Here is a 21,721-nt window from a genome sequence, read left to right as displayed (position 1 = left end):
CTCTGGGTTGAACTTTTGGCCTTTTTTTGAACATGGGTGTAACACCTTTCCTCAATAAGTTGAAGTGTGTTATCACTTTCCAGGAAAAAACAGGAAGCAAATGAGGAGTTTGTTTAGAATCTATTTAATGAGACCGTAATGCCGTCTCCTGAGTGTCTCGATATTGTCTTTATCGCACTTTCCTGTTCCCTTCCCTACAGAGAGCCAATGAACGGTTCATAGCTCATGGCTAGGTTTTGACGGATTAGAGCCAAACTATGCTTCACTCTGGCAATTTTGCCCAAGAGAAAAGATACTGTGAAAGGTTGTATAAACTAGTATAGTCTAGTAAAACCCCATCACTCTCTTAGCAAGCGATTGTGAGCATTTCAGCTCTGGCCACTGCTGCCTACTGAGAGAAATACAAAGAAGGTTTTCATGCGTGTCCAGCATGAACTCAGCCTCATTAAGAAATTGGCCTTGCTGTTCTGATCTGCTGCAAAAAGATTCCCAGGCGAGTCTTTGACCAAAAGGCAATCATTAACTTTGTCAAAGGCAGTAGGTGTGCCAAGAGCTGTTTGCATCCAGCTACAGGAGAAGCTGGGCAGTGTGGGGGATCGCCCCTGGTTGCACTGGTAACTGGAAGGCTCCCCAGCACTGGAACGTGTCCCGGAACAACTGTTCTCAGCACTGATTTGGCCAGTATTTGCAAGCGATGTCCTGAACAACTCCTGGACATAGTCCAGAGGTTAGCTCAGGTCAGGGCTAATTTCTAAGGGCAGTTTGCATGTGTCCACCTGATTTAAAGATTTAATAAAATGTATCTGGGCTCTTACATGGCAATTGGCCTCAGTGCAAGAAAGTAGCGCTGGGAGTATTTATTCTAATAATCGAATGTCTAGTATCATTATAAAACTAGTTTAATAATCAAATAGCTATGTTCAAAAGTCTAGTCTAGAAATCTCAGCCTTTGAGTCTCAAAATGAAAAACAAATTTATATCAAAGCATAAGCATGATGTGTCAGTGATTCCTCACCCAATTATGAAAAACATTGTGAGATCCCCAAAACCTGAATCTCAGAGACCAAAAGGGGCAGCAAGATATATGAGTTATCAAAATTAGTGGGGCTACTCAGAGGATAATGTTCTTTTTCTTGTGAATGAAAGTGCTCAAAGGCTAATACTGTTAAGGGAGGAAATCACTGAGCATTTTCTGTTTGAGTCTTAAGACCACCTTAGAAGCCATGGTGAGCTTCCAGCATTAAATCCTCACATGAGAACAAGTAGATGGTTCACCAACCAACCATCCAAACTGGGGAGTCAGATGACGACTCTTTTGGCATAACTCCAGATCAAGGCTGAGCCTTGCATGGAGTTAGGCTTTAACCAAAAAAAGGAAGTTTTGTCTGTGCTCTGCTATTACCTGCTCAAATTCTCATTCCTTTGCTGGAATATGCTTCTTTCCCAAAGAAAGGAGACCAGAAATCAAATTATACCAGTAAAATTGTTACTGTGCTCCTGATCTTTGTCCAGGGTATCATGAGACTCCCCAGGAGATAAGGGTATTTGCCTCTTGTCTTCTGTGCTGACCTCATGGTCTCTACTGACCACTTAGATCTTACAAGGGCTTACATTGTCTGCCTGTTGCTATACTTCATAAGGGATGCAGAAATTATTTTTTTGCTAAGTACCAATAATTCATTCTGAGGAAATGTTACCTAATATTCTTTCCTTCTCAAAGCTTTGATGTGTGGAGCCACTATCGCAGTACATGATAAATAAATGGCTATGCCCACTCCAGTATCTTCCCAAAAAGTTAAATCAAACATTAAAATGTATTCTTTGGATCCCATTCGTAATACAAACAGATCAAATAGTAGGGTTTTTTGCCTCTTTAAAAAGAAAAATCTCTTTGATCCTGGCTTAACAAAGTAAAAGCGTGAGGGAGGCTGCACAAAATAAGAAGGCATCCATCAAAAAGTTGGAGCCCTTGCCACAGAAGGAAAACAGGAAAGTGTGTGAATTCTGACAGGATAAATACAAGAGCACAGTAATTCAGGCCAAAAACATTTTTTATGGAACAACCTGTAAAAGGAATAAAAGAAATCTAATAATAAATCATTTCCCAAAAAGGAATCTTATCAGGAACCACTGAGCAAATAGATGATTGAGGCATATCAAAAGATTTGTTAAAGGAAGTAAAGCGGCAACGGAAAGTATCAGTGAGTATTTGGTACTACAAATGCCCTCAAGGATGTTATGCTGGGACTTTTCTTCAAGAGGAATGCGAGGGAAGATCATGCTCAAAATGAAGTGCCAAAGGGCTTAGAGAAAAAAAATGAGCATTTCATCGTTAGACCAGGAGAAACATCTAAGCTGTCCTGAGATAAGAAGAGGATTCTCACATACAAGTAGTTTGGGATGATAGAAACCAAAGATGACTGTAAGGAGGTTCAATAGCCTGATTATAGTGAGTGACTGAATGATAAACTGGCAGATGAAATGCCAATTTCATATACAATGTACAAAAATGTAAAGTTGCTCACATGATGAAGAAAAATTCTAACATGCTGAAGTGCTGGATTGGCTGGCTGGATATTTTACTCTGATACAGTATGCCTCTGTATATTGCTGTTGCTATATGATAAATTCCCAAACATTTTTCTGTTCCGTCTAAAAATGCTTAACTTTGGAGGTTAAAAATACTTTCCGGATACATTTGTCTGGATCATCTGAGCATGACAGAACTCTACCTGTGCTCTGCAACAGGGAAGGCACCACCAGCAGGACAGAACCTCTTCTGAAACCCCTTACGCCAATAAATTGCATGAGCAGGTAAGGATCCAGCAAAGCAAGAGTGTAAAGAAACCCAGCAACTTAGGACTGGAAAGAGTGACCACTTGCCAGTTAATAAACAGAACCTGGCCCAGTGTTACTAGGAAGAGTGGAGAAAACTGAGAGCTGAAATTATAACAGTTTTCTAAAGCTTACTTAGAGTGGATGCAATGGTCCGCTAAATCTAACATTTACTGGGGAAATCTCTCAAGCCTGCCATATTTAGATACTACTGCTCTCAGCAGAGAAAACGGGCAATAGGGCTTTTACAGTACTCTACCCAACAACATAAAGCACAGCCTTTCCTGCAGAACACAATCTCGAATTTGAAATAGGGCAAAGTATGCCTCCCAGGCTTCTAGGAAGACAGCTTAACAAAGCCTGCGTCAGGAACAATATTCCAGAAGATATCCCCATTCACATCTCTTTAGAAGGCCTACCCTCCAGTATATCAGGCAGTGTCCCCAGTTTGCTGTCATCCAGTTTGCTAAGGCTGCGTTTCATCCCATTGTCCAAGTCACTGTTAGCAGTGAACACTAACATGCACTCAAATTTTAAAAAACTAAGAAGTTAAAAAGGAATGAAAGAAGTAAAAAGACAAGTGAGTAGTAAGAACAAGAAGAGCTGGGTACCTACAGAAGTAAATTCTGGGTTGATATCAAGTTTATGGTGGCTGATCTCTTAAGTTGTGACACAATTAGGCTGTAGGATTAGTTAGGGTTGTAGACATACTCCCGTCCTTTGAGAGTCCTGTTCATTACGGGCCACCACTCAACGTGTCAGCCTGTTTTCAATCCCATTTTCATTTTTTTTAGTTGCCAGTGAGTACTGTAAGAGATCTGAGGAGACTCAGGTATGAACAGGCCAATTCTTGACAGTAGAACAAAGGCATTCAGGGACCAGAAATTTTTTGTAAAAAATTTTATTAATCTCAATAAATTTATTCTTATTACTTTTAGTATGAGACAAATCCATGCTTTTTCCTTAAAAAAAATTAAAATGTAACTAAAACTTCTTGACTGAAATATTTCAATTATATGATTAAAATCAAAGATATTCAATAAGAACAAGTTACCCAAACAGTTAAAATCAGCCCAAATTAAGAGCAAATACAATGGCATTTCAAAAAATTACATGTAAAGTATCATTTTCTTTTGGCTGCACTGCTGTTTTTGTCAAGAAAAGGAAGAAAGTGAAAAAAGCCTCTCTATTATTCCAGATTTCCACAGGAATATGCATCTGCCTGAGCTAAGAAATGCACTTTCACATTCCTCAGTTTTTCTTTGTTATTTCACTACATCAGTAATTAATATTATCTCTTCATTTTCAGATGTTATTGACTGAATTTTGCTCTCCATCAGCTGAAAGGAAAATAAAAACTTCCATTAGTTTTATACATAAGGTTAGGTTAGCCTCTAGTTATGCACAATTCAGAGAGTATTTCAAATTTTGTTGCATATTTTACACAGAAATATTTCATTTCTTTATTTCTTAGCTGATAAGTTTTCCTTAGCTGGCCATAACAATGAAATTTCAGCAACTTTGTAGTGCTGACACATGATTTTTGACTGGCCCAGAGGTGGGCAGGGAGAACATGTGCTTTACTCCAACGCACCATCCAGATTACCACAAACCTTCTCAAACAAATTAATACAAAAAGATTAACTTTGCTAAGGTGTGAAAGTAGGTGAGTACACATTGGCCTGAAGTTTAGCTAATTGAACAGACCATGAGAAACTACTGGACATGACATGAGAAATTGCTGGACAAGAAACGGGTGCAAGTAAGCTGCTGGTTGGTATACTGGTCTGACCACCACAATCTGTGCCTATTCTGATTTCAACTGGGATAGAGTTTATCCTTTGTTTTTGAGTTCAGTGTGAGAAGAATGTTGATAACACATTGATGTTTTCAGTTGTTTATACTAAAAGTCATGGATTTTTCAGCTTCTCCTGCCCAACCAGCAAGAAGGCTGGAAGGGCACAAGAAGTTGGGAGGGGACACGGCCAGGACAGCTGACCCAAACCGGCCAACAGGGTATTCCATACCGTGTGCCATCATGCCTAGTATATAAACTGGGGGGAATGGGGGTGGGGGTGGTCGCCACAGGGGGACTAACTGGGTGTCGGTCAGCAGGTGGTGAGCAACTGCATTGTGCATCACTTGTATATTCCGATCCTTTTATTATTACTGTTGTCATTTTATTAGTGTTATCATTATTAGTTTTTTCCTTTCTGTTTTATTAAACTGTTCTTATCTCAGTCCACAAGTTTTACTTTGTTTCCTGATTCTCTCCCCCATCCCACTGGGTGGGGGGGGGGGGAACTGAACCAGCAGCTGTGTGGTGCTTAGTTGCTGTCTGGGGCTAAACCACGATGACGGTACATTACAAAATCCTGTTTTGAATCCTATCTTCCTTTCTATCCTGTCTAACTTGGTAGCAAACTTCACTGAAGCTGGACTAGTGGGTGAATAGAAGACCTGTGCCTGGAGAGACCCAAAATGAGAGCTGGTGACCTGGTGGGGGGACCCACAGTCCGGACACAGAGATCAGATGTGAGGAACTTGTGAATTTATGGTTATTGTGAATGCGGAGAGTGAGGGTGTATGCATGTCTCACTGGCAAACTCCAGCCCTGCTCAGACAGAGAGGAGCAGCAGGACTGGGCTGTCTGTGACCCTATTTATATGACTGCTGTTGGTGTTGACGTGGTGCCAGCAAAAGTACCTTGTGCTGGTCTTCGTGGCTGGCTGCATTAGGGTCCTCTGTGTGCGAGTGCCTCGTGTTGGGAAAATGCACGGCCTTTGCTGCTGTCTGGACCTACCAGTGGGAGCATCAGCCCTATTAAATGGGAGAAACCCCCTCCTGCGTCTGGATTAGCACTGCATTTGATTTCCCTTAACAAACTTGCCTGCTGATTTTCTCTTGTAATTCCTCAAAATATGACAAAGAGCTATCCTATGTGTTAAGCTCCTTGTCATTTAAAAAATACCTGCAATAGAGCCTTGTATGTATTTCATGCATTTAATATAAAATAGAAAGAGAACATACCTTTGGGTTTGTATCAGGCAGTCCACGAAGTACTTGTTTTGGCTCTGGGATTTGTGGAAATGCTGCTTTCCAACAGCCAGTCCTGGAGATCAAAAGGCATGAAATAGAAAAGTGTGAGTGAAAAGGTTTTATCTATACTACAGAGACACCTCTACCTTATTTGTGTAAGAACTGCAGATGTTTCATACACTCACACAAAATAAAATAAACACATAAGTTGTTTACCTTTTGCAGAACAAAATTGCGCCGATTACCACTAAGAATGTTGCAATAGCTACCACAAGTAAAATCCATACTGAAGAAGAAATAATTTCTTCATTTCCTGAAAGAGAAACAGTCATAAATTATTATTATTAACAAAGAGAAACAGATGCACAGCTGTGTCAGACTACTGTGGTGACTGACTGGTGAATGTCAGTCTGAAAGTTTTCACTTGGTATAAAAAATCAGTTCTTTAATTTAACACCTTAGCAGTAATGTTTGCTGGAAGGGATAACATTGAGCCTGTTTGTCCATCCCTTGTAGTAAGCAGGTACGCACTTCAGCTGCAAATGTGTAACTTGTTATATTTATTTCCAATATTAGAGTGTTAAGAGATGTATTAAGTCTCTTCCTCCTCTTCTCTGTAGCATGCAGTGAAACAAAATATTTGCCAACCCTTTATAGATCTTTGTGTCCATAGATGTGTGGCAATGTGTGAGGTAGACAGGACATCGCTGGGGGAAGAGTAGCCCAAGGCACGGATTTGTTTTTACCAAACTCAACTGGTGCACTCCACTCTCCCCAGGCTGGGCTCACAAAGCAGGCGCTGCCAGCAGCTCTCATTTTCAAGAGGTACTTCTTTCTTGTATTGGATCTTTGAAATGTGTGACTATTTGCCCATTCCTAAAAACAAAGCAAAACTGAGATGTTTTTCTTTGTTACATAGCTAGGCGTTGATAATGTGGAAGCTCCTTTTACCAGCGAAACTTTTACAATGCTAGGAGAACATTGCTCGTTAAAGTAGACTGCTGTTACAAGGCAAAAACCCCCCATACGCATGTTTATTATGTATATAATACGTACGTATCCGTGTATCTTCTTTAAAAAATAACCTGCCACTCAATAAACTTTTTGTTTAGAAGCTATTTGTGTTTTAAACTATATCCTGTAATTTCTTACAATGTAATCTGATCTATTGTTAACTTCCCTTGGCACATTGGCAGAGGCAGAAAAATAGAACTGTCTCATTTTGAGTGATTTGAGGAATAAACTGCTTGCATGCACCTCGCCTTCCTCAGTCTTTGCATTATGACTTTTCAGGAAAAGCATAACTTTTTCAGCCAAACCTGTGAAATAAGTAGAAGACTGCAGTACTTAGTGTTGCTAGAATTTACTGAAACTCGCTTGCTCTTGGAGACTTTCAGGGTAGAGGTGGGATATGCAAGCTGCACTGGTTAGAGGGAGGTGCAGCATACCTGGAGGACAGCCTCTATCCCAAAGGGCTTTAGTGGTCTTTGTTTTTCATAAACAAAATTAAATTCCTAGGAGGTGTTTTCTCTGTGTCTCTTTTCTCTGCTGTCACTGATGTGTAACTTCAAATTCTATTCCAAATATTTGAGGGGAAGAATGGACAAAATAATGTAAAATGGAAGGATTTTCAAAATACTTACAGGATAGTAATATAGTTCTGCCCCTGAATGTATAATAAATGACATATGTCATGATGATTTAGCAGTTTAACACATTCATGAAATTCATAAATAAGGATCTCATAAAGCATAGGACATTGAACACATACTGATTTAAAGGCATTTGCATATTATTTACTTTTTACAAATGACTATGAAACTAACATGTATTGCTGATTAGTAGAACAAGCAGACTTACTTGTATAGAAGTATATTTGGTTTTCCCTTCAGGATTATCCTGTAAATTGAGAAAAAAACCCTTCATTTTTATGATTGCTTGTTTTGTGTTTAAATAATAAGTAATTTTTATCTACTGTCCCCCTTTTCTGCATTACTCTTTCTTATCTATTTGACAGTTTGTTCAGAAGAACTAGTAATTTATCTAACATTTAGTGTCTAATATATAATTCATATACAATGCCAAGTTTATTTAGTACTAATTCTTCTATGGAAAAGTATTTGTTTTCCTTACCACCAGAGTTGAGAAATAAATTTTATTTCATATTGGTGAATAAATTGCAACACAAGCAAACCAGACCTGAATGAAAACTGTAACTTTATTCTTACACCCACTAGGAAAAAAAAAAAAAGATAAAAATCTGTGAAATAAACTTTTTAGTTTACCTCTAGTGTTTATCTTTTACAATAAATGTCACTATATTTAATTGCAAATACTATATAAATATTGTTTTCTTTCCTCTCAGATAAAAATATTCAGGACTGACATGGATTCACAGATATTTTAGGCTGCCATCCAACTCCATTTTTGATAGACAGAATAAAATTCACTCATCTCTTCTGAATAGCCATAACGACTACCATGTAATGTAGTGACCACACACAACTAATGACTGCAGACCGTATCATCTCCATTAGCCTGCCAGAGTTATGTATTTTTTAAATTATTTTGCGTTCTGTAATGCTCCATTTTAAAACTAAATGAAATTAATCCAAACTTGTTTCATAAACAACTGCATGCATGCTCATGTGGCACCTGAACATGAGTTTGCAAGGCATGCTGCTCTACGGGACAGCTTCTAGAATCTGTAAACAAGCTAACTTAAGCACAGAGATCCATCTAGGAGAAAGTGCAACAATATAGTTTCCCTTTTTTTGTGTTTATACTCAAATAATATATAAGAAATGTAAACAATGAGGTCATAGAAGACTTCAGAAAGTAGAGTTCCAGAAGGACAGCTGGTCTTTTGCATATTTTGGAAGAAAAGATGTATGAAAGGGCACTGCATTAAAAAACTGAAGGAGAAAATGGGTATGATGTTGAAAAGAGAGACTCCCTCCTGCAGAGGATGGCGGCACTAGCCTACTGGCCTGACCTGATGGAGGTCTGCTGCTTGCCAGGGGCCAGGATCCAGGATCCTGCGGAAGGAGGGCCAGACTTGTCTGGCTATCGAACTATTACCCCTTCCTGCTCTTCTGTGTGGGCACCAATGGTATGGCCAGGGGTAGGCTGGATGGTTTCAAGGGTGCCTGCAGAGCACTGGGGAGATGGTGAAGGGCAGGAAGCCCAGATGGTGTCTCCTCAGGCCTTCCAGTGAGAGGGAAAGGCTTGAACAGAACTGGATTCATCCAGCAGGTCTGGAGTCTGGTGGCACAGGCAGGGCTTTAGCTTCTACAACCTTGGGACCCTTTTTGAGAAACAGGGGCTACTGAGCAGGCATAGCATGCATCTCAGCAAGTGGGCTGAGTGTGTCCTTGCAAACAGGATTGCTAACCTCATCCTTGGGCTCTATGTAAAGGAGTACTTTGAGTACATAGAGCTCTGTCTTGGGACAAATGATGAACCAGTAAGAGAGTTTGTGAGTAGGCATCAGAGGACAGACCAACACAGGTGGCAATGTAGTAGGTGTTTGTTCCAGATCTACCGGTCAAGAAAAGGAAGCAGATGAGCCCTCTTCAGTCAGCTTGAGAAACGCTCACAGCCACAGGCCTTGGTACTCCAGGGAAACTGCCCTGGAGGGCAAAAAGTTGTTGGCTGATCTACAAGGATAGCCTCCTCAGAGCACAAGAATGGTCCATTCTGGTGTCCAGAAGATCAAGCAAGTGTGCCAGGTGAGCATGGCAGGACATGAAGCTTGAATGGGAGCTCAGAGACAAAAAGGGAGTATGCAGAATGTAGAAGGGATCTGGGAGGAATCCGACGACATCATCTGCACATGCAGGAATGGAGTCAGGAAAGCCAAAGCTCAGCTGGAGTTGAGACCAGTGAGGGAGGTGAACACAAGAAAGGTTTTTATGAGTGCACCGGCAGCGAAAGTGAGATTAAAGAGAATGTAGGCCTGTTGCTCAGAGTTGGTGGAAACTGATGACAAGGGCCATGGGAAAGGCTGAGGTATTTGCTGCCTTTTTAGCTCCATTTTCACTGGCAAGGTTTGCCTTCAGGTTTCCCAGGTATCCTGATCTATAAAGCCTTAACTTAAAATATAGCTGAAGAAGAAACCAAGAGTCTCAGCAAATTCAGTTTATCAGTGTCAGACATGCAAAAATGGGATTGAAATTATGTACTCATGGACATATCCTTTTTTTTGTGTGCTCCCAAGGCAAGTAATTTCCGATTGTGAAAATTAAGTTTAAAGGCTGACTGTAATACAATATATGTTGCTCACAGTGTATTAGTAAAACAATACAAGTTTATACCTGGCAGTAGTAAAGCAATAAATTTTGCAACACAGTAACTGCTGGATCTTGACATAATTAGTCAAATTTAGAAATTCAGAAAACTTCTAATGACTATTAAAAAAACGCTAGGCAATTCAGACTACGTGTGAATCGAACATTCATTATAAACCGAATATTAGGCATATTAAAAGACGTTAAGAAGTATGTATTGCTTTACTGCAATATACTTTTATTCTAACGTCACACAGATTTTTCTGCAAGCTTTCTTTGCTGCAATGGCCAAGGGATTCAGAGAAGTATTTCAGTTTCACAGCGGTTAGTTGGGCTTGCAAGAAAACTCATCTACGAAATAGCAAGCCCGATCCAGACTAAGAAGTTGCCAATAGCAGAAATCTAGGGAATGCCTTCCATCAGCCACTAAGTGGCCAAATCTGGTTGTAGTACAGTCAGGTTTTTCCTTTGTAGTCGCTGTCTGCCACCCTGTGGTCATGTAACGCAGTTCTGCCACAGTTACAGTGGTTTAGGTTTACTCTTGCAACAGAAAACAGCAATCTCACTCCTTCCTTATTGCTGCAAAAAGACTCGTAAAGCCAAGGTCTGAATTTGACCTTCAGTAGCTTAAATCATTCCCTCAATAACCTGTGCTTATCCACACTGCCTCTCTGCTGTCTCTCACGTTTATTTTCCTTTTATTTAACATTATACAGCTTCAACTTTTGAACCAACTGGTGTGTTGCTTACATATATCTGGATAAGCTATTTACATTTCATATGTAGAGAAATTTCATTCACCTCCATCAACTCATATTTGTTAAGTGGATGCACATTTCTCTAGTCAGCCCAGCTCTGCCCTTTCACAGAGATGCAGTCACCACTGGAAGGCCTCCAGTCCAGGACGGCTCCAACAGGTCTTAGTGAAAGAAGTGCCTTTTCTGAGTTTTGGCACAGCCAAAGCTGTGATATGTTCAAGTCTTGATTAACCATCCTTCTCCTCTTAGTCCCACACCGTCACAGTAATCCAGTGTATTTCCAGCAATATCTCACTTGGGGAACAGGAATTTAAAAAAAATGGGGCAGTATGGCATAACATGGTGCTGAAAGGCAAAACCACAAAGGAGTACAGTGCTACGTATGAGGAAGGCTACACCATACAAGAGAGACTGATTTTTCTTTTCACCCATATGTATTGCTAAATGCAAACATACGTATTAATGGTAGAGGTAGGTAAAGAAATTCCTCTTACCTTATACTTTATGTTGATTTCATATTTAAAACAGTTGTCTTTGTTAGAATGACTTATTTGGGGTTGTTGCCATTGAATTATGCAATAATTTTTAGTTTCATCACAGTTGACAGTGATATTTGATGGAGGCATGAGCTTTTCTGAAATGATATATCCAAGAATTCAAATAATTAAAATCTCTTGATCTCTTGATCTGTTTTTATTTTGATAAAAGAGTGCAATTACAAGCAACACTTCTATGAAGAAAGATACTAATTTGTATCTATTTTTCTTAGGAACTCTGTTAGAAATAATTGAAAGACAGAAGTTCTTTAAATCTTGTCCCCAGTATCAGAAAAAACAAGGACTAAGGCGGGGAACATTACTTGGGAGCATACAAAGATACAAGCCCCCTCTGTTTACTTTTCTAGGTAAATAAGGTAGAGTCCTGTCTTCTTTTTATAAGGATGTTTTTTACTGCAGGAGGATGAGCTGATGCTAACCCTAATGTAAGAAAGCCAAAGGTCACTTCTTTCTTCAAGCCTCCTCACACAATGCTGCTGTGACATGAAAGTGTTGCTTGCTTGGTGTTGTGAACTATGCAGTTTATTTCCCCCCCCCTTCTAAAAAATTAGCCATACAAATTTCCTAATTTCACAGATGTGAGCAAAAATGTGAGGACTTTTATATTTTGATCATCGCTGAGGACTTGATTATTGTAACAGCAAAAGACAGCCACTCTTGACAGAAAGGGTGCTAAAAGGTTGATAGAGGAAAGCTTAGTTTCTGCTAGACTACTACTTTACATCAATCTTTAGAGACAGGCCTGGCCTATTTGTGATGGGCTATTTGGTCAAAGAACAGTTGTGTTTCATCTGCCATGAGTGATATTATAGCTTAACTCCTTCTCCTTATAGATGAAACCTCGTTTGTCCATTTTTTGGAGACAATACCAAAACCAGTGGGACTTTGCCAAAAAGGCTTTGCCACAGTAAAAGTAATTGCACAGGATGCCTCCGAGTAGAGCACCTCAGGGGTGCTTTTGTACACATACTGATGTCTTTAATCAAGGGTATGGTGTCACTGTATGCCATCCCCACTGGCAATGAGAACCACAAACCAGTGCTCAGATAACTTTCTCCTGAAAAGTCTCCTCTGTTGAAAGGTCTTTGGCCACGATTGAAAGGACGGCAGGGGGAAGCACAATCATCTCTTAAAGTCCTTTGGACCTTGTTGGAGAAAAAACTGAAAACAGTAAGGGTAGATTGCTAACAAATCTGAGGCAGGCTGCAGCTGTGGAGCTTTCTTGCTTATTTTCCCTCATTGCTCTTCTGCTTGAGGAACAGATTTTATTGAAGAGGTCACAGTCTCTTACTTTCAACTCTAGGCGAGACAGGGTACTTGCTTCCTTCTCAGGGATAAATGCTCTACTACCTGCATGCAATAATGAAAATAATGCAGAAAGAAATTATTTACTTACCAATTTTATACAGTTGAATGTACTCATCATAGAACTGGATCAGGGCATCTTTGCTAGACCCGTTCACCAGGAAGTAAGCTTTTTCAGGCTCTATGCTCACATTTTGGAACATACATCCTGTGTTTCTGCCATTTTCATCTTTAACGTAGAGCTCACATTCCATTGCATCTTCATACCTGTTTCTAGCAAGGTAATTTAGTTAAATGTTGTCAATGTGATGTGTCGAATGAGAATTCAGACTTCCCTGGACTCAAGTGGACCTACTTACCTCGAGTTCTGCCAGTAGAGAAAATATTGGGTATCTCCTGGAGCATCCCTGCCTGGCTGCCAAGTGCAGTTCATGAGGGAGATGTTATAAATCACACAGGAGAAGTTTTCAATGGCTGACCCATTCATGCCTGCAAACACAGGAATATCCGTGATGAGGAAAAGTTGTGTGACTGTTCCAAGCTGGAGGATCTTGGCACATGCTGAGATATGTTAGACACCTGCAACGCCAGCTGGTTATTGCTTGGGTTAGGAATGACTTGCTTCATTTTAGGTAGTTACACTGGAAGATGTTTGCACTGATAGATTCAATGAAGAGTTTGTCATGGATAAATCCTCCAAAGATATGATTATAGCTGCATCTGATAGAATAAGTCTCAGGGGATCCTACACTGCTCTAGTACAGTCCGACACCTAAAGTGGCTACCCCTGTGATTTGAATTATTCCTGGTCAAAAGGAGACACTGGTGCCACAATGCCACAAAGTGAAACATGTGCCCGTCATCCTTCAGTACCCTGCCGTAGCATTTGTATCTGAAGGATGCTCTTCAGCATCCTGTCAAATGAATGGAGAGAATGAGGAGCTTCCCTGTGGACTCCAGAGAGGGAAAGAAACCCAAGTGCAGAGCTGTGAGGCTTTTCAAGACTTCAGGGAGATGTGTATGTAAACTTGTGAGGTGTTTGTGCTCTGCAGCAATACCTTCTTCCACCTGAGATTAACATGAGGAATCTTCTCCTGATCACGAACATATCAATTTACTCCTTTACCCCCACCCCCAACAAAACCCAAGAAGGAGACTAAGCATACCTTTTAAAAGGAAGGATGATTTATCCATCCTTTTATAAGGAATCAGCAAATACTTTGAGCTTGATGAGCCAGGAAGTAATATAATTTTGTACATGCCAACTCCATGTTGCTTAAATGAGCAGATCTTGTACCTCATTCTCTTAACAGTCTCATATATATTACCCCTCTCATACAAAGAGGAGTAAATTCTGTCAGACCTTTCATTATTGTGGATGGAACTCTGCAAAGTGTAAAATGACTGCCTGGGGAAGGAGCTGGCTTGAGATTCATCTCCACTAACATTAGCTTTCTAAAAACTAGCACCTAATTTGGGCAAGTCATACAGGTGCCTTGTCTATGCAGTGGTGAAGGAAGACACAGCCAGTGGCTTATAAGAGGTATGTATTTGACAGTCGGACTGTTAGATAGCTATGGAACTGGCTGGATGGGTGCATCCAAAGCCTTACAGCTGCCAACGGCCCAATGTCCAAGTGGAAACCAGTAACAAGTAGTGTCCCTCAAGGGTTTGTACTGGAACCAGTACTATTTGACATCTTCATTAATGACATAGAGACTGGGATCGAGTGCACCCCCAGTAAGTTCACAGATGACACCAAGCTGAGTGGGGCGGTTGATTTGCTAGAAGGAAGGGATGTCATCCAGAGGGACCTGGCCAGGCTTGAGGAGTGGGGCTGTGCAAACCTCGTGGAGTCCAATAAGGCCAAGTGTAAGGTCCTGCGCCTGGGTTGGGGCAATCCCCAGTATCGATACAGGCTGGGGGATGAATGGGTTGAGAGCAGCCCTGCAGAGAAGAACTTGGGGATATTGGTGGGGGAAAAATCGGACATGAGCCGGCAATGTGTGCTTGCAGCCCAGAAAGCTAATCGTATCCTGGGCTCCATAAAAAGCAGTGTGGCCAGCAGGTCGCAGAAGGTGATTCTCATCCTCTACTCCGCTCTTGTGAGGTCCCATCTGGAGTACTGCATCCCACTCCGGGGTCCCCCGCACAAGAAAGACACAGATCTGTCAGAGTGGGTCCAGAGGAGGGCCACAAGAATGATCAGAGGGCTGGAACCCCTCTCCTCTGAAGAAAGGCTGTGAGAGTTGGGGTTGTTCAGCCTGGAGAAGAGCAGGCTCTGAGGAGACTCTCTTGTGGCTTTTCAATACATAGAAGGAGCTTATAAGAAAGATGGAGAGAGACTTTTTACTAGGGACTTTAGTGACGGAACAGGGGGCAATGTTTTAAACTGAAAGAGTGTAGATTTAGATTGGACGTAAGGAAGAAATTTTTTACAATGAGGGTGGTAAGATGCTGGAACCGGTTGTCCTGAGAAGCTGTCGATGATCTGTCACTGGAATTGTTCAAGGCCAGGTTGAATGGGGCTTTAAGCAACCTGGTCTAGTGAAAGATGTCCCTGCTCATGGCAAGGACGTTGAACTAGATGATATTTAAAAGTTGCCTTCCAACCCAAAGCATTCTACGATTGTATGAACCTGCTTGGCCCTCAAGAGCCACTCCAGAAATATTGTGTCTTCACAGGCTTCTGTGTCACACCAGTCAGCCCTGAGCAAGCACATCACTGCACCTCCAAAGTTCCTGAATGTTTATGTCCTGTTTTTAGGTAAGTCAGATAAGGACCCATGTATCTAATTCAGTCTGTCCTTTGTACTTAAAAATTCTCATCCACACAGCATGAGATGCCTCTCACCAAAGTTCCTCTGAAACCAGGAAAAAAGGTACTCTTACACATCAGTCCCATCAAGGCCCTGACTCCAGAAGAGTCCTCTGATGGCAAGAATTTCATGAGAACAGCCAGAGAGGGCAAATATGCCTCAGTACCAAGACAGGTCTCAACAAAAACTGGAAAGGACTGCTAAAACACAGACTCTCTTGTTCCTACCAAGGATACTTTTTTTCAGTTACTTAAGGATATGAAAGAAAAAGAAGAAAGTGTAATGATTTATCTCTCTTAAAACTTTACATGGCAAATTTACCACTATAGTCTTGGTAAAATCTCCTGCAGTCAGTGAACACGAGTCCTCAGTGAAATTCCTGCTGCTCAGTCAACTCAGTTCCATTTTCCACTGATTCAGCATCAAATTTCTAATGAGTGATTCTGGCATCTCCACTGCAAGGGTCACATAATAGGACCAGTAAGGTGCAAGACTGATTCCCAGAGTTTTGGGTGCAGAGGTTACTACCTAGCACATCTAAGACAGAAGGCAACTTAAGCACAACTACCTACAATGAGAAGCATGTTACACTCCACCTTGGAGGATTGCCCCATGGAAGTGTTCTACTCACAGTCTGTGCAGTGCCAGCCAACACACAACTGGGTGATCAGCAACATCCACTGGGTCATGAAGATGAGTGTAAGAGGAGCGGTCATCTCTTTCTTCATCCTTGGAGACAGAGAACAGTGAAACTTGCTTAAGGTGAAAGATGCCATTGTGAACCACTCTCCCCTAAATTTGTATAGTTTGAGCTGCTCATATGCCTGCTGCTATACCATCTGACCAACTCTCAGTACTGGTGGGAGGAAAGATTAGATAGACTTCTCAAGCAGTCAATGTTCAAATAAAGAGTAACAAAGTTTAAGAAGTCGTCCCTTTCTGTTACAAAACAATTTGTGTAATGATTCGTAAAGCTTCTGATCTCAGGAGCACTGCGTAAATGTTACATACACACATATTTTTGGTGACTGCTGTCTTAAGGTCTAGAGATTATTTTTCTATTTGCTATATACAAAGGTTAGGATGAATAGATGTGAAGCAGGTGGGTAAAGAGTTGCAAACAGAAAATATCAAAATGGGTCACAGCAATATCAATCATCTTGAGTTATCCAATGGTGAGTATAGCAAGTTTGATGAGGGTGTTAGTTCATGTACTGTCAAGGATGTTTTTGAGTATATGCTTAAAAGTGGATCTTGGAGAGGTGTCTAACTTCTACAGATCCAGTACCAAACCCAGTAAGAAAATAAAAATTGTGGCTAGGATGTTTCTTAGAGGCAGTGGGCACTTTATTTGCAAGAAACTTCATAAAACTTAGCTCCATGTATTCCTCTGACAGCTTTTTAGATTTTGCCTGGGACATCACCCCTCCAGCCCTGGACTTCCTAGAGTGTCTGTGAATACCTCAGCAAGCAAAATAGTCGGAAAAATAAAGATGGACCCACCTCCTATTTCAATATGTCTTTATCTTGTTTATCTTTCTGTCATAGTCTTCAGGCTCAGAGAGGATGGAGACTTGCATTTTAAATGGTTGTATAGCTAAAAATAGGGCTGTCTGCCTTGCTGCTTGTATTTTGGGGAACTGTTGTGCCATCGGAAGTGTTGCAAGATATGATGTTCATCACTTCCCTCCCAATTCTTGACAAATACGTTATTGCAGAACTCATGATTTCACGTAACGTGAACAAGCAGTTAGCTGGTTAAATTTTCCTTTCTGCTTTACAGAGCCCACTGGTGCTTGGGAATCCAGTGAGCATCTCTCAATACTAACCACCTCTGGGGGCTGGGGGGGCTTCCTATGGTGGGTCAGGGCAGGGCCTGGCACCCAGGGCCCGTCCCACCCCCCCAGGAGCCGGGGGCACCGGGGCGGCCCCAGCCCCGGGCATCGGGCACCTCCATGGGGACGGGGACGGGACAGGCCGAGGCCGGGCTGGGACATGGGCCTGCATGTAGGCCCGGCTCGGGGGGGGCCATGGCCGGGCAAGGCAGGGCTGTGGGGAGACGGAGTGTTGCTGGGGCAGGGGCTGACGGCCCCTGACATGGGGTCTGGGGTCTTGGGCAGGGTGGGGGGAGTCCCGGGGGGCTGGGCAGGGATGGTCTATGGGGGCACTCAAGGAGATGACAATGCAAATTTTAAAAGTTCCTTAAGCCTGTGAAAAAAAGAGTATTTAAAGTCTTGGATAGGAAGTCTTCAAATAAGATATATCTTATCACCCAGTTGTGATCGAGGTTTGTTCTCAGTCTATTTCTCCCAGTGTCAAAAAAACAAACCACAAGCCACTGCAAAAACAGACAAGAAATTGGAAGTAATAAGCATCTGACTACAAAAATCTACTCCAGGGCCTGCTGCTGAGTATTTAGTCCCTTCTCAGGTCACAGTTGTACAATTTCTAAAGGAGAGGGTTATTATAAACAGTATAAAACATCAAAAGCTCCCTTATACCTTGAAAGGCTTTGCCTCACAGAATACAATGTAATTTACTTAATATGGATATTTATGATCCATGTAAAGTAATTTCTTTTCTTCACATGTTGAAATTGAAATATCACTAGAAAACATGACATTTTTCAAACAGCAAGATACATCAACGTTTTCCTCTTAAAAAGAGGCAGATCTGTTCTGCTGGAGTTAAAAACTTGTAGGAGACAGAACTTTCCATGTGCTTCTCTACCACTCCTATTTCTTGCCTATTATATTTGGAAAAAGTCAACTACTGCCCAGCACACTTCCAGGATGCTCCAGGATTCACCTTTATCAAAATCCCAAGATCTTTTTTATCCTGTGGCTTCTTTATTGACATATGAAATGATATAACCATATCAGCAGTAGTTCATATATCAGCTATTCATACATAACTAAGATAGTTATTTCCAAAAGAAAAAAACAAAGATACTGCAGTGCTGACTGTCTTTGAGGACAAAGAGAACTTACTTTCTAGAGACCCCGAAATGCCTAGACTTATGAGTGTTTCTGCTTTCTAGATTCCTCTGAGTGTGAGATTGATGACTGATAAGCTATAAGAGGACCGCCATTTTTCAGGTTCATTCTCTTACGTTGCTTGTAAACATGAATGACTGAGTTGTCACTGAGACCAGCCAATACCCCAAAGTGGATATCTGTCCTGCTTTCTTCTTTGCAATTCATATAGTATGAAGGTAACAGCAACTTTTTGACTGCAAAAGTATTTTCTACAAAAATGAGAATTGAACCAGCTCCACTTCTGCTCACATGCAGTACTAGAAGCCTAGAGCAAGGCATGAACAGAAAAACAATGTATTAAATGACACCCTATGGTTGCGTTCATGCATTTGATCATGTCTGTCAGTACCTCAGTATTGGCTGAGGAGATGAACAACTCACCTTGAGCAACCAGAACTTAAAAAACTCCAGTCATCCCTAGAAACAGTAATCATGAAAGAAACGACAGAGTTTGGCCTGGTCTTTTGTGGTTTCAGAGGGAAAGGTTTAGGGCAATGATGGCTTTATAAGGACCAATTCATGGGAGTTCACTTTTTTCAAATGCTAGGAGAGAATAAAAATGTCACAAAGTTTTTCTGAAGCATAGTTATGAAACAAATAGTGGGAATGAGGAGCAAATAAGAGTAGGTGGATGTTCTAACAAAAAGCAGATTTAGACATAGAAGAAGCTCTTTTTGATAAGAATCACTATGACTACCCCTATCACATTAAAGGTGTCAACAGACAAAGCAACTGAAAGTTTAGACCTCAGGTCTATCTGAAAGATAGTCATTCAGAGGAAAAAGTACTCCATTGTCAGAAGTTTCACTGTACTTCCAAATTAAAGACATTCCATACCTATCTATGTAGGTATTTTTCTGAACACTTACGGTGCTGTAAAGATGGAAGAAAGGACTTGTGATCACAAAGAATGGAAAAACCCCACACTTCATTGTGCCCTCCTCTTTGGAAGAAGGCACTGAACTTTGTGGGGGTAACAGACTGGCTTTCATGGAGAAGGGAGGGTGGGAAGTGCCCAGGGTAATAAAATGAGAGCTGTAGAAAATGTCATGGAGAGTCAAATGGGGTTCTGGAAAATGAAGGAAGACAGAGTTTCCATGCCTCTCTCTTTCCCTCTCCTTTCCCCCAGGCTTTCACCTCCCTTGGTCTCCATCCTCCAACAGGTCAGTTCCCAGAGCATTAAGCAGTCTCGCACCCACTCCATCAGCAGACACATCCAAACCAGGAGTTCTGCTCACCCTATGGCACCTCACACTGCAGGAGCAGAGAAGGGAGGGAGTTGAGGTGAGCCATGCAGCACAGAGATTGGGCTGTGGAGGAGGAAGGCTAGGATCGATTGCACCAAAAGTTGCATTTACTGATCCTGCACCACTTTAGGGATGGTTTTTAAGAGCAGCTGTTGCTGTGAGGTGGTTGTAGCTCCACACCTCTATGGAGATTTCTTGGCAGAAGCAGTTGGACCACAAGACTGCGCCCACTGATGGCTGTGGCTGGATTGCTGAGCAGTGTTTTTATCTGAGACACCCTTTCATCGCACTGTTTAGCATTGATACAGTGGGACATTGACTGCCCTGGGCAACTGTGTGCTTTTTCTGTGCCTACATCTGGTCCTGGGAAGTGCTGTCAACCTCCAGCCTCTGAGTCATCCCAGTTACACATCTTGCAATGAGTGGACAAGGGCAAACACATCTGGCCAGTGCTGGGTTCTCCTTCTCCAGTTGAACTCTGAACTGGGTGGCTACCTGTGCACCCCAGACAAAGCCCCATGCTCCCACTGTGAAGATCTCCTAAGCCTGTAGAGCAGGCAGCAGAGGAGCAGTGTGCTCTCTGCTGCTCTCTCAGATTATGCACCTCTGTAACAAAATGAGGAAGTCTGGGTTTTGAGGTTTTGGGGTTTGGGTACTTTTTGTTTTTAAAATGGAATATACTGCAGCAGAACAATCCAAACAGCCCACAAAGGCAGTGGTGTTACCACAAACAAAGGACAAACTATCCTACCTGGGGGATTTCTTTACTTGCCTATATCTGGGGCAAGTCTTCACTTAAGGCTTTCAAAAATGCAAACAAATCAAAAAAATAAAAAAACCAGAACCAAGCAAAGCTGGTGCTATTGATGGTGCTACCAAAGTATGTTACCTTTCAGAGGTCAGAAATTCAGTGTTGAGTGCTGTTGTGGTTTAAGCCCAGCTGGTAACAAAGCACCATGAAGCTGCTCACTCAGTCCTCTCCCCCAGCCCTGGTAGGATGAGGAGAAAATATGAAGAAAGACTCATGAGTCGAGACAAGGACACAAGGGATGACTCACCAATTAACGGGCAAAAGACAGGCTCAACTTGGGGAAGGAACAACATCAATTTAACTTACTACCAATCAAACCAAAACAAGGATACTGAGAAGTAAAACCGAATCTTTGAACTCCTTCCCGCCACCCCTCTCTCCCGCCTGGCTCAATCCCCCTCCCGGTTCTCTCTCCCTCCTCCCCCCGGCAATGGGGGTTGGGGTCGGTTCCTCACCCCTGGTCTCTGCCGCTCCTTCCTCCTCAGGGGAGGAGGACTCCGCACTCGGGCCCTGCTCTGGCTCTCACGTCCCACCCCTCTCTCCACCGCAGGTTTCCCCTCTGAACTCCACTCTCCCAGCGGCGCTACCGCCGTCGCTGAGGGGCTCGGCCTGGGCCGGAGGCGGGTCCGGCTTGGAGCCGGGGAAGCTTCCAGCAGCTTCTCACAGGACCTGGCCCTCACCCAATACCAAAAACCCCTGCCACACAAGCCTGTAACAAATGTCCTCAGTATGATCCAGGAAGTGGAAGAGAAATGAGAAGAAGAAGAGAAAGAGAAAGAAGAAGAGAGAGAAGAGAGATCCGGGCAGGGACACTAGGGCTGTTTACAAACTTTTGGCTGTACAGAGAGTAGAGTCACTGAAGGAACAGGATTAAAACCAATCTTTCTTAAAATTCCCAAAAGCTTGAAGAATAATTTATTGTTCCAACAACAATAGGAGTGCTCACAAGAATTGCCTAGGCATTTTGCTATGCTGGTGTTTTACAGCTTTTGTGTAGACTGAAAAAATACAAATGGGAGACAA

General features: G+C 42.0%; 1 protein-coding gene across 5 annotated transcripts; it reads right to left on the bottom strand.

Annotated features, from left to right (window-relative positions):
- Window positions 1-3,746: 3,746 nt before the first annotated feature.
- LOC126053048 (granulocyte-macrophage colony-stimulating factor receptor subunit alpha-like) lies at window positions 3,747-17,224 on the bottom strand. 5 transcript variants are annotated; one of them, XM_049834623.1, is made up of 10 exons: window positions 17,106-17,224; window positions 16,234-16,331; window positions 13,143-13,272; window positions 12,875-13,050; window positions 11,416-11,555; window positions 7,735-7,773; window positions 6,621-6,750; window positions 6,091-6,187; window positions 5,866-5,947; window positions 3,747-4,175 (listed from the first exon to the last, which is right to left on the bottom strand). In XM_049834623.1, exons 2-10 carry the CDS (start codon window positions 16,328-16,330, stop codon window positions 4,101-4,103), a joined length of 966 nt encoding a protein of 321 aa, XP_049690580.1. In that variant the 5' UTR covers window position 16,331; window positions 17,106-17,224; the 3' UTR covers window positions 3,747-4,100. The 5 variants fall into 5 exon arrangements, 4 of the variants coding, with proteins under 4 accessions (XP_049690580.1, XP_049690581.1, XP_049690578.1 ...); XM_049834621.1 differs by having other exon boundaries at window positions 3,749-4,175; window positions 12,875-13,056; XM_049834624.1 differs by lacking the exon at window positions 7,735-7,773 and having other exon boundaries at window positions 3,748-4,175; window positions 12,875-13,056.
- Window positions 17,225-21,721: the final 4,497 nt, after the last annotated feature.

This window comes from Accipiter gentilis, chromosome 31 (assembly GCF_929443795.1).
Source record: "Accipiter gentilis chromosome 31, bAccGen1.1, whole genome shotgun sequence".
Lineage (NCBI taxonomy): Eukaryota > Metazoa > Chordata > Aves > Accipitriformes > Accipitridae > Astur > Astur gentilis.
Note: the sequence above shows the minus strand (reverse complement) of the source record. Positions and strands in the feature narration are given on the sequence as shown.

What these genes read in the sequence shown, in the direction of transcription:
- LOC126053048 (XM_049834621.1), bottom strand. Translation starts at nt 16,330, where the DNA reads ATGAAGAAAGAGATGACCGCTCCTCTTACACTCATCTTCATGACCCAG. An exon ending in CTCTACTGGCAGAACTCGAG is followed by an intron (nt 13,057 to 13,142) that starts GTAAGTAGGTCC and finishes TTACCTTGCTAG; the next exon opens with AAACAGGTATGAAGATGCAA. An exon ending in GCAATTTTGTTCTGCAAAAG is followed by an intron (nt 5,948 to 6,090) that starts GTAAACAACTTA and finishes TTTGATCTCCAG; the next exon opens with GACTGGCTGTTGGAAAGCAG.